Raw genomic sequence first — 12,035 nt, 5'->3', positions numbered from 1 at the left:
GGGAGGAAGGAGTACCGGGGGTCAGGTGGAAAACCCTTAGGACTGTTCCTTCCAGAAAGTTTCAAGGCAAGTGGGTCGTGCCCCTAGTGGAGCAACTTGGATACAGCAGGCCAGGTGACCTCCCCACTTCTCCCAGCCTGAAGCCAGGTGGCCTGTTCTGCTCCTGAGCGCCTGCTCCCTGGGGGCTTAGATGTCCGCTGGAGCCCCTGTTGGGTATGTGTGCCCTGGAGATGATGAAGGCCCTGTGCGGGAGGAAGTCTAGCACCTGCCAAGATGCAGACCCAGGGCCTGGTGAAGCCATGCGGGAACTGGGTTTGGAGCTGGGTCACTCAGAAGGGCAAAATCAGGATGGCACAGCCTGGGGGTGATGGTCTAGACTTCATCTAGATTTCTGTCATTTGTTCAGGTCGTGTCACCCCACTTGGTGGCAGCGCCCATCCCTCTATGTTATCCCCATTCGTTTCATTTTGTTCTACAGGAGCCGTCCTGTGCAGCCGGGCTAACCACCCCCGACTTTCCATAGTCAGCCCCACTGGCTCTCCCTCTACCCGTGTCCTCTAAATCTGGACTTCTATTTGGTTTCTCAGTTCTCCTGGGACTTCCTGACCAGAGAAGGGAGGCTGACAATAACTAAGAATCAAACAATAAAGATCATTCCAGACTGTGATCAGTTCCACGAAGGCTATAAACAGGAGATTTAGTAGAAGGATTTTTGGGGTGGTGGCACGTCAAAGTGTGTGGTTGGAGCCCCGAAGGACGAGAAGGTGCCAGGCAAAGAGCCGGGAAAGGGAGTCCAAAGGGCACGTGCAAAGGCCCTGAGGTGGCACAGAGTGGTCTGGGGGTGCTCAGGAAATGGGAAGGGGAGCAGAGGTGGGCAAGGCTGGGCTGCAGGCTGAGTTAAACTTGGGATTATTCCAAGAGACTTGGGGAGGATTTTTCAGCAGGGCTGTGGCTTGGCCTGGTCTGATTTATGTGGGAGCTGGCAGCAGCCCTTTAATCAAGGGAATAAAGTTACCATCTTTAGTAATGGACCAAATCAGAACTGTGTGCTACCTCACAGAATGCAATAAAAGGAACACATCCCTTTCCTAAGATATCCCCTCCCCAAACGGGCAACCTGAATCTATCACGAGGAAATATTAGACAAACCATAATTGAGAGAAATCCTACAAAACAACTGGCTTGTAATCTTAAAAAATGTCAAGGTCATGAAAGCCAAGGGAAGATGGAAGTACTGTTCTAGACTGGGACAACTGGCGGAACTGGCAAGGGTCTGAGGATTAGCTGGCGGCAATGGCTCACTCTGAGGTTCCGATGTTGATGGCTGTGCTGCGGTGACAGACGAGATTTCCGCCCGCAGGAAGTACACGCTACAGTATTTAGGGAGCCTGGGCTTCAGGTCAGCAACGTACTCTCAAATGGTTTAGGACAAAGAGTTCTTTGTACTATTCTTGCAAAATTTTTCTGGAATGTGTCTTGTCATTAAAAACTCCACATGTTCCTGGGAGCCTATAAGAATTATTATTTCATTCGCACGGCAATGGGCTAAGGATGGTCACCCCTATTTGATGGATGAGAGAAATGAGGCCCCACAGCTCACGCAGGCAGCTGGGGCACAGGGATTCAGCCAGGGCTGTGCTGTCTTTTAGGTCACTCAGTGAGGTGTGTGTTTAGTCAAGAACAGGGCTTTGCAGGAGGAGTGGGTGCGAATTGTGCTCCCTCCGCTGAGAATTGGGGCTGAACTGAAACAATATAGAAGCCTGGTTAGTGCCCACAGACCCCCGCTGGCGGGGGTGGGTGCTGCCCCCACATGGGGACCACTTGGGGGACGCAATCAGGGCCTAGGCTCTTGGCCAGAGGCCAGGATGGGGACCGTGGGGCAGAAGGCTAGGCGCCTGGCAGCGAAGGTTGGGCAGGAAAGTGAGCTGTGTTTGGCCCCTCATTCCTCACACTGGGCCTGGCAGAGAGTGTGACAATCAGGATGACAAAACGGTGGTGATATGGAGGTGGCCTCCAGTGCACTGGGGCACGGGACTGGCCGAGAGTGAGAGTGAGCACGTATCTGTGTCCAAGTTTCCCAAGCTGCCTTTGGAAGGCTCTGCCCAGACTAGGCCTGACCGTACTGATCATCTGAAGAAAGAAAGAGCTTGGCCAGAGATGAGTCACCAGAATTAAAGAAAGAATTGTGTATCTACACATATAATTATCATATGAGGAACAAATGTTGACTATTACAAAATTTTTTTTTAACTGAAAGCAGAAAAAATTACCTCCTCACTTCCCATTCTAGTCTATCCCCCAGAGACAACCGCTGTCAACTTCAGAATCAGGCCAGGATCACTCCCCAGGCTGTGGGCTGCACACTGGCCTCTGGCCGACTGCTGCACAGACCCCAACTGGTTCTCCTCTCATCAGCTCTGTGAAGGGGATACAGGTCCCCATTCTACAGGTGAGGAAGCTGAGGTTGGAGAAGGAAGGGGTTTGCCCAAGGTCACACAAGCTGTCCACAGCCAAGTCCTTACTCTTGCTGCAGCCGCCCTCCTTCACCTCAGAGGAGGCCTCTGCCCCTTTCCTGTTCAGAAATGATGTCTGCTCTGGAAAAGAGCAGGGCCTGGAGCAGCATGGGGGCCGGGGTCCTCCCGGGGGTGCCTAGCGAGGCTAGGTCTGTCCCTGTGGCAGGGGCTCAGCCTGAGTAGTTCTGCCCGAGCAAAGTCCCCCTTCGTCCCGTCCTTGTTTATAGCGCTTCCATACAAATAGACTTGAGAGCTTTCTGGGAACATGAGTGGCCGGAAGGCAGGGTCTTAGCAAGAAGACTACCCAAAGAAGGACAAGAACTGCCTCGGCCACTACAGATGCATGGGGCCTGGCCCCAGTGTGTAGCCTCTTTGTCCTTCAGTTTCTCTCTCTGCAGCCTGCTCTTCTGAGGGGATGAAGAAAGAAACCCCTCAGTTATTTTCTCTTGCTGCCTTGAAGAAAAATATTAACAATCACTCACTTCCTTTTGTTCAGAAATGTACCAGGTTTCTGAGACACACATCTATTCTCGTTTATTTGAAAAATAGTCATCGAGTGCCAGCTGAAAGCATTCATTTTATTCAGTCCTCACAATAACCTTACGAAGGAGGTCTGTCGTCATCCCCATTTTACAGATGAGGAAATTGGGGCATAGAACGACTAAGCAACATGCCCCTCTACAGCCTTACAAAGATAATAAAACTTTTGTCTCGTCTCACAGCCTCTCAGAGCTGCACACACACAGGCTGTGACCCCTGGAAGGCACCAAGCCCCAGCTAGGGAACTCTTGAATTTTTACCAAAAGTTCTAGAGCAAACTGGTACCAACACCACTCCCTGGGGAAAAGGTCAGGGGTCGGCAGGGCGAGGAGGGGCTGTGGGGCTAGTCACATGCCTCAGGCCCGTGAGCCCTGCACACGCTCCAGAGCCTGGGAGGTACCATGACCAGCCCCCGGAGGGCCCAGCAGCCCTCCCTGGGCAGATCTGCTGTCGTGTGGAGTTTGCCTTTAGTGCCCTAGTCTGGGTAGACAAGCATCAGCCAAGCTCAGGAGATGAGGTATACACCCAGAACACCTGAGGGGTATTTACTCCAGGCCTCAGCCCTGAGGGGGTCCCTGGATGAACATGGCTCTGGGGACGCCACCTCAGGATGGAGGAGGGAGGGAGCAGGACGTCTCTGGGATCTGACAGAACATGCTACCATGGTGGTCTCAAGCCCAGGGCCCTCTGGACAGTGCTACAGCCACAATGGCCACTGGGCCTCTCCTTTTAGGGGGCTGCCTTTGGCCCGAGGTGGTCTTTGATGGCTGTTAATGCTGTGAGGGATGCAGCCAGCTGCAGGAATCCCTGACCTCATGGGACCTCATGGGTCCCCGCACTCATGGGAGCCAATCTGCCTCTGTCAGGCAGAGATGGGTCCTTCCCCATCATTTCTGGGCTCTGAGCACCTCCAAAGGGTCCATGGGGGTGTCAGGTTGCTCAGAGTCTGTGCAAAGCCGTCAGCGTGGTGTACGTGAGTATGTTCCTGTGATGGGGGCGGAGGCTGACAACGCTCATCCCATGCTAAGTGCTGTCTGTGCCCCCATGGCAGGCTGTTTCCCAGCCATGCTGCCTGCCCCTCATCTGATGTGATACCAGCTCTGATCCTGAAGGGTCCACCAGGCTCCTTCATCTGGGGCTGAGTAGTTAACTCTCTGGGACACTCCAACGTCCTTAACCCCAAGGACTTGGGAACCATCTGCACTCCCACACTGCCGTGACCTCCCTAGAGCTTTGTTTATATCCTGAGTTCCTGGGAAGGCAGGTCTGGCAGAGGCTCTGACAGTGACTCATGGGGAGAGACGTATGGCAGGGAAAGTCTAGGAGCACCAAGGCCCCACTTCCAGTTGTCACTAGATGGAGGTAATCTTACCTGACTTTCTCGAGTGCTGACCGGGCGCCAGCCTGTGCTAAATTTTGCGCTCCGACTCCTGCTGGCAGTGGAAAGGGTGGTTAGTCCGGTCCACAGGAAGGGGAACCGCGCAGGCACAGTGGCTGCATCTCTTCCCACTCACACAGCTCACCAGCAGCCTTTCTGGGGCCCGGGGCTTCTCAAAGTATGATTCTGGGGCCTGGAGCTCTCTGGAAGCGTTCGTCAAAAACGAGGCTTTCTGGACCTCACCCAGACTAAGTGCATCAGACCCTGGGAAGAGGCTCAAGAGCCAGCATTTTAGTCTGTGGGGTCCTCGTTTCTAGGATCCTTAGCAAGTTCCTGATGAGATAACTTCCAGCGAAGAGCCGGCTGGAGGAGGGGGCAGAGCAGGGAAGGTGCCCCTTGCTGGGCTTTACATGCACACGGTTGGGGGAGCAGGAGGAGCCTGGGGATCCCCGCACTCATGGCTCTCCCGCCCTGTGGACACGCGGAGATAGGGTGAGAGGGGCAGCGGCAACGTGTGAATGGATGAGAGGGAGGGCACTGGGGGTGAGAGAATACAGTGAGGGAGGCCAGGAAGGAAGTGGGGGCCCTACAGAAGGGAAGACGGGGCTGTGGGACGACGGACTGGAGGGAGAATGGCGGCTCCTGCGGCAGTCCTGGGAGGTGACGGGGACCTGGACTCAGGGTCTGGAGAACCCGAGGCGGCCAGGGGTGGAGACTGCTGTGCCGGGGCCTGGGGGAGGAAGAGGAACCCCCGCGTGAAGCCTACGAGGCAGGATGCGACCCTTTGAGGCTCATTCACTTCCAGCGGCTGGTGGGATGTCCTTGGAGGCACGTGTGAAATGTGGGGCAGGAGGAGGTGGGGCCGAACGGACACTGCGATCAGCGCGTTGTGCTAAAAGTCAGCGCGTCGCAGGGCGGGAGCAGCACGTGCGACCTCACCTCTCCGAGGCCGCTTTCTCATGTGCAGACTGGGTGGCTGTGAGGGTTCCGCGGGATAAAGTTGCTCCTGGCAGTGCCGGTCAAACGCTCGGGAGAACAACTGCTAAGGTTTGGGCGGGTGTTGGGAGAGGCCCCGGTGAGCGTCCAGGTCCAGCCGCGGGGCCCGCGGGCGGCCGGGCTGCGGGCGCGGCACTGCCCCCTGGTGGCGGACCCGGGCGCGGCGCCTCGGCGCCCGACGAGCCGGGCGACTGGGCGGGCTGCTGCTGCGCCGGCGGCGGTCGGTTGGCCAGTCCCACAGACGGCTCGCTCCGGGCGCCGCGCCTGCGGGTCGGTGGGTCTCTGGACGTCGCCGGCGGGTGGGCTCTCGGCCTCTGGATCTCGCGGGCCGCAGACGGCATGGTAGGTGAGCGGGATGCCGGGTGGGCAAGGGCGCGACGGCTGCACCGGGCGCGGGCGGGGAGAGGCAGGAGGAGCGCGTGGGCTGGGTCTCTCCAGGGCAGTAGAGGTAGGAGGGCCTTGTTGGGGCGCCCTCTTCTCCGGAAGATCCGCAGTCTCCGGGTTATTTCTGTCTTATTGCAGGGCGCGCGCGCAGCGGGGCTGGGGACTCCGCGCGGCGACCCTTCCCGGCGCCTCCAGACGGCTCATCCCCAAGCTTCCCTCCCGTGGCTCCCGCACCAGCGCGGGTGGGGGTGCAGACGGGGGTGAGAGGCACGTCTGAGAGGATGAAAATGCGCCCGGATGCTAAAATGCGGGGATCAGGTGTGAGAGAGGCGGGGAGGCTAGGGCGGGCTTCTGCGTAGAGGCTTTGGAGAGGAGGAAGTTAGTCGGGGTGTAAGAGATTGAAGAATGGAAAAGAATGCTGAACGGCGGGTGCGCAGGTACAGGGGCCACGGGGCTGAAGGAACAGGGAGAGGATCCAGGAACCGAGCTTGAAAATCCGTGTTGCTCCGAGGAAAGGGGTGATGGTGGGCTTGGGGAACAGGCTCAGGAGGACAGTTCGGGGCTGCTCGCCGAGGGCGGCTGCCGGAGGCATCCGAACCCCGTCCAGCCCCTGCGCCCTTCCGTTCCCACACGGGGAGTAAGGATCATGTTACTGAAACAGAGCCCCTGAAATGTGCCAGGCACGCTCCTGAGAACTGTACGTGTGTTCTCTCGTTTAATCTAAACCGAGACTATGAGGCGGGCTCTCTCTCCACACCCCCATTTCACAGATGAGGAGACTGAGGCACAGTAAGGGGAGGTCACAGCTAGAGCGTGGCAGAGCTGGCATTTGACAACGGGCCAATCTGTTTAGCCCAATGGCCTGGGTCCTTAACCACTGTATCCAGTGGACAGGCAGAGATAGGAAGCCAGAGAGGACAGGGAACCCCAGAACTGGCATTATCGAGAGTGTCAAATATTTACATTTCAAATATTTCAGGTGATGGAAAACAAGAAAGGAGAACCAACCGGCTTTGGGGTCAGCGTTACAGGTTTCAGCCCTTTCGCTCCCTCACTTGATCCCCGCGGTGCCTCAGTCCCCTTCTGCGCGTCAGGCAGGCCTCGCATTCACATCTTTCAGGGATTAAGCTCCCTGGATTCTTATAGTAAGGAAACAGCCACAGACAGGTTACCAGGCAAATGGTCCTACAGCCTGGATTTGAAGCCACACAGGTGCTTCCAGAGCCCTTGTCCTTAAAGACCACGTGAGGCTGCGGTGGTACCCATTTCACGCATGCCCAAACTGAGTGCCTTTCCCACAGTCCATGGCTGGAAGGGCGGAGAGATCCACCAGGAGACGGATGATGGCAAAGCCCCTGCTCGAGAGGATTCGTCATTCAAAGGTTTAAGTAGATCGCAAAACTTAAAATGGTAGTCCACTTTTTATCATTTTTAAGATGCACGTTTTTACATCGCTGAAGTTGTAACGCATCTTACGGTGGATGACAGTGTTTTTCTTTCTCGGGGCTACATTAAATAATAATCTCTTTGGTGTCGATGGCACCTTTGGTTTGATGAATTACGACAGAGTCAGGGTTCCCTGAGTGACTTTTCTGGGTGTTTCCTCCTTCCGTTCCACAGGCTCCTCTCTGCCTCAATTGTTCCATCTTCCCTGGAGACATGTCCCCAAGGGATGCGAGGAGTCCAGTGCTCTGCAATGGCAGTAGGGCCTTGGGGCTCTTTGACCCTGAGGATTTGAACCTGACTGACGAGCAGCTGAGACTCAAGTACCTGGGGCCCCAGCAGATGGAGCTGTTCGTGCCCATCTGTGTCACATACCTGCTGATCTTCGTGGTGGGCGCCGTGGGCAACGGACTGACCTGCACAGTCATCTTGTGCCACAAGGCCATGCGCACGCCCACCAACTACTACCTGTTCAGCCTGGCGGTGTCGGACCTGCTGGTGCTGCTGGTGGGCTTGCCCCTGGAGCTGTATGAGATGTGGCGGAACTACCCCTTCCTGCTGGGCGCCGGCGGCTGCTTCTTCCGCACGCTGCTCTTTGAGACAGTCTGCCTGGCCTCCGTGCTCAATGTCACTGCCCTGAGCGTGGAGCGCTACGTGGCTGTGGTGCACCCGCTGCAGGCCAGATCCGTGGTGACTCGGACCCACGTGCGTCGCGTGCTAGGGGCCGTCTGGGGCCTGGCCGTGCTCTGCTCTCTGCCCAACTCCAGCCTGCACGGCATCCAGCAGCTGGACCTGCCCTGCCGGGGCACGGTGCCCGGCTCGGCCGTGTGTACCCTGGTCCGCCCACGGGCCCTCTACAACCTGGTCGTGCAGACCACCACTCTGCTCTTCTTCTGCCTACCGATGGCCACCATCAGCGTGCTCTACCTGCTCATCGGGCTGCGGCTGCGGCACGAGAAGCTACTGCTGCTCAGGCAGGGGGCCAAGAGCAGGGCCAGGGCCAGCGACAGCCGCAGGCTCCGGCGCCTGCAGGATAGGAGTCGGAGGCAGGTGACCAAGATGCTGTGTAAGTGCTGCCGCTGGAAAGAGGGGTTGAAGTCGGCACTGAGGATGAGGCTGGGGCTTCCAGGGCCTGGGGGAAGGGGCCGAGTGTCTGGGTTTATGAGGGAGGCTGAGTGTGAGGTTGGAGTCACACCCCACCCTCTGCCTTGTGTTTGTGTGTGCATGCATACGGGGGTACTCTTTTCAATAACTCTTCGAGAAACTCACACCAAAGATAAACGTTAATGGCCCATGGCGGGATCAGCTACATAATGTGTGAGGCCCAGTGCAAAATAAAAATTCAGATTCCTTGTTCAAAAATTATTAAGAATGTCAAGATAGCAATAGTAGAGCGTTAAGCCAAGCCCAGGACCCTTCTAGTCTTGGCACCCTATGCAGATGCACAGGTGGCACATCCATGAAGCCAGCACTGGCTCACAGCACCAAACCATAAACAGGGCGTGGACACGTGGCTTTGCTCCGGGATGACAGAGCTATTCGTGAGATCTAGACCCTCCAACTCTCTCATCTTGGCTTCTAGACTTGTCTTGGCTCTGTCCTTCCCAACTGCAGTCTGGGAGGCATGGCCACGGGGAACACAGTTCTGTTCTCCTGAGGAAGGAACTGCCCCCTTTTCTTATTGGCTATGGAGAAGTTCCAGGGAAGGATTGTCATTGGTGGGGTTAGGTCATGGCCCGTCTCCAGGCCAGAGTGGCAGGATGCTAAAGTGAGCAGCCCCCTTGGAACCACCTGGTGGGATCAGGGGGAGCAAAGCTTCCAAAAGAAGGAAAGAGAGTGCTTAGAGAGGCAAGAAAATGAATTCCTTCCATCTATGTCTGCAGTGCCCTGGGAACCACGGCAGTGACCGTTGTCTAAAAGAGACTTGTCAGGAGGCGCATTTGTGAGGCTTGGTGTGGAGAGTGTCGGAGAATCAGGTGTGGATTGGGCCTGGCCAGGGCATGTCCGACTGGGTCAAGGTTCTGAATCTTACTGTGGCCGAGACCTGGTTCTTTTTCCGAAGCAGTGGCCCTGGGGAAGCAGGGCAAACTGATACTAAGCCAAGCGTTGATTCCCCCACCCCCCATCCCGCCCCACATGCGCAGGGCCTGACGCAGGTAGGTGAGGTGAGCCGGGGCAGGATGGGGCTGGTGAGGCCTTGTTCAAAGCCCTGGTAGTATTGCCAGCTGGAAACTGGCCCGTTCTCAGAGAGAGACCCAGTCCTCTTGCCCCTCAGGAACAAGGTCCCAGAGTGTGGCATCACTCTCAGCCCCCAAGATGGGACTGACCCCGGAGCTCTACTTGCCTCCCAGCTCTGCGCTGTGAAGCCTGCACTGCAGACCAGCTTGCCCCGGCCAGCCCTGCCCCTGCCTTCTACTCCCCCATCCCACGGGGTCCGAGTCTGCTCAGCTGGGATGGCTGTCACCCTGGGCAGTGGGTGTTTCCTTAAGGCTGCCTTGCTTGCTGACCTAGGGCTCTGACTTCCCCCCTTCCTTCCTCCCTCCCCCACCTTCACTTTCTGAAGGCCCACTGTGCACCAGGCTATGTGCTGGTGACATTGGAATCTGGGATTATGAGAAAAACCACACCGGCACGTGATGGGAAAGACTCTGCAAGGGAAGGATATTGAGTCAAACACGAGAAACAAGAAACAGACAATTAAGGCAGACGTGGTGACAGAGACCCAAGAAGGGCGTGGCTGGTTCAGACCAGTGATGGAGGGAAGCTCTGGAGAAAGAGCGAGGGCTTGGCCAGCCTGTCCCGTCTTTTGCTGGGGCGTGGAGGTGGGGGCTCTCAAGTAATGGGGAGTCAGCACGGGGCAGGGTGTTCAGCAGGGCCTCGGAGAGCTGGCAGCTGGGTTGGGGAGGCTTCTGAGCCAAGGCAGGCAAATGTGGGGTGCGCGTGTTTGTCTCGATCTCTTTGGCCCCATAACCTCCCTTCTACTGCTGCTTAGACATGGGCCCTGCTTCTCTCTGCTTACGCATCAGCAAGCATGGCCTCCAAGTGGGCACCCAGAGTGGCCCTTAACCCCGTAGTCTGTGTCACACTGGGCCTCATCAGCCACAGCTAAGAGTCACCCAGTTCCAAGTTCCATGGTGTGACAATCAGGCTGGGCCAGCTGGGCTCAGGGGTCTATACCTGGCCCAGCCAGCCGTGGCCGGGGACAGGGCGGAGGTCTGCTGTCCAGTCAGTGACAATGGTGAGAGCTGCTGCTCTAAAAGGGCTGTGTCCAGGGCAGGCAAACTTCCAGAAACTTTAAGATGGACAATGGGCACGAGTGGCCTGTGGGACAGGAGAGGACGTGAGGACGGGCGGACCAAGCTGAGGCAGGGAAGGCAGTTGAGAGGGCCCTGGCGGACGCCCGGTCTCCCTTCTCTTTCCCGCAGTTGCACTGGTCGTGGTGTTTGCCACCTGCTGGGCCCCGTTCCACATCGACCGCCTCATGTGGAGCTTCGTGTCCCACTGGACCGAGGGCCTGCACCTGGCCTTCCAGTACGTGCATGTCATCTCCGGCATCTTCTTCTATCTCAGCTCAGCTGCCAACCCTGTGCTCTACAGCCTCATGTCCAGCCGCTTCCGGGACAGCTTCTGGGAAGCCCTGTGCTTGGGGACCCAGGGCCACCACTGCAGACCCTGCCGCAGCTCCCACCGCCTCAGCAAGGTGACCACAGGCAGCACTCTCTGTGATGTGGGCTCCCCGGGCAACAGGGCCCACCCTCTGGCTGAGAATGGTGATCCAGAGGGGCGGCAAGAGACTGACCCTGTCTGAGAGGGGCCTCGGAGCAGCTCCATCTGGAGGAGGGCCACGTGCGGCTGTGGGAGCCATAGCTGCCCTCCTCGGAGGGGATGTCTTCATACCCTTTGTGCCCTGTCCCCACTTCTGTCACCTCAGTGACTCCTGTCCCTGCCGTGTTCCTGAAGGGATGTAAGTTGGCCATCTGCCCTCCAGGCCCCAGTCCCTCCCTGTTTTAGCATCACGATCAGACTCCCCCACCCCCGCCACCAGTTTCTGAAGTGTTTTCGTGGGGCCTTACCATTTCTTTAGTTTCTGCATGTTCTGGCCCATTCTGTCCCTCTTCAGCTCCTGGGCTGCACCTGGGACCCTCCTCGGACCCGACCCTTCCCTGGCCCCCGCTCAGCTTATTCTGCTCCGGGATCTTTACCTGGCAGTGCTGCTGGTAGCAGGGGCGCCAGGGGGCAGGGGTGCCAGGGGGCCAGGAGACCTGGCTCCAGTATCAGCCCTGCCGCCACCTTGCCGTGTGGCATTAAGCAAATCACCTCACCTTTCCAGGACTCTGTCCCCTCTTTGCAAAATGAAAGGAGGGTCTTGACATTCTGAGTGTCACACTTTGGCACTTTAGCTGTGGTTTTCTGTGCGTGTGCATAAGTCACGGCTGTAACCAAACCAACAGATACTCTCAGATTACCTGGGCGGAAATTACTCTGTCTACACCCGCACCACCCCCAACCCCGACTCCCTCCCTGACCTCCATGTGCACCACACCCCCACCTGTAGACTGGTTTGCACGACAATGTGAACATACTTAAAAATACATTGAATTGTACGTTTAAGGGTAAGATGGTAAATATTATGTCATGTGTACTTTTACTCAATTTTTTAAAAGAAAGGGTTAAATCTAAAGGAAAAGAAATAAACCACCCACAACTTACTCCCCAGAGGTAACCAAGAAGTGTACATAAGACAGGACGGGGTGGGGGGCTTCTTCGGAGAAAGGAGCTTG

General features: G+C 57.0%; 1 protein-coding gene across 1 annotated transcript; it reads left to right on the top strand.

Annotated features, from left to right (window-relative positions):
• The first annotated feature begins 5,742 nt into the window (after positions 1 to 5,742).
• NMUR1 (neuromedin U receptor 1) lies at positions 5,743 to 11,410 on the top strand. Its single transcript, XM_011383720.2, has 3 exons — positions 5,743 to 5,769; positions 7,432 to 8,320; positions 10,680 to 11,410. Exons 1-3 carry the CDS (start codon positions 5,767 to 5,769, stop codon positions 11,060 to 11,062), a joined length of 1,275 nt encoding a protein of 424 aa, XP_011382022.2. The 5' UTR covers positions 5,743 to 5,766; the 3' UTR covers positions 11,063 to 11,410.
• Positions 11,411 to 12,035: the final 625 nt, after the last annotated feature.

The sequence above is a fragment of the Pteropus vampyrus genome, unplaced genomic scaffold, assembly GCF_000151845.1.
Source record: "Pteropus vampyrus isolate Shadow unplaced genomic scaffold, Pvam_2.0 Scaffold539, whole genome shotgun sequence".
Lineage (NCBI taxonomy): Eukaryota > Metazoa > Chordata > Mammalia > Chiroptera > Pteropodidae > Pteropus > Pteropus vampyrus.
The sequence above is the reverse complement of the archived record's forward strand: the minus strand, read 5'-3'. Positions and strand labels throughout refer to the sequence as shown.

What these genes read in the sequence shown, in the direction of transcription:
- NMUR1 (XM_011383720.2), top strand. An exon ending in GCAGGTGACCAAGATGCTGT is followed by an intron (nt 8,321 to 10,679) that starts GTAAGTGCTGCC and finishes TCTTTCCCGCAG; the next exon opens with TTGCACTGGTCGTGGTGTTT.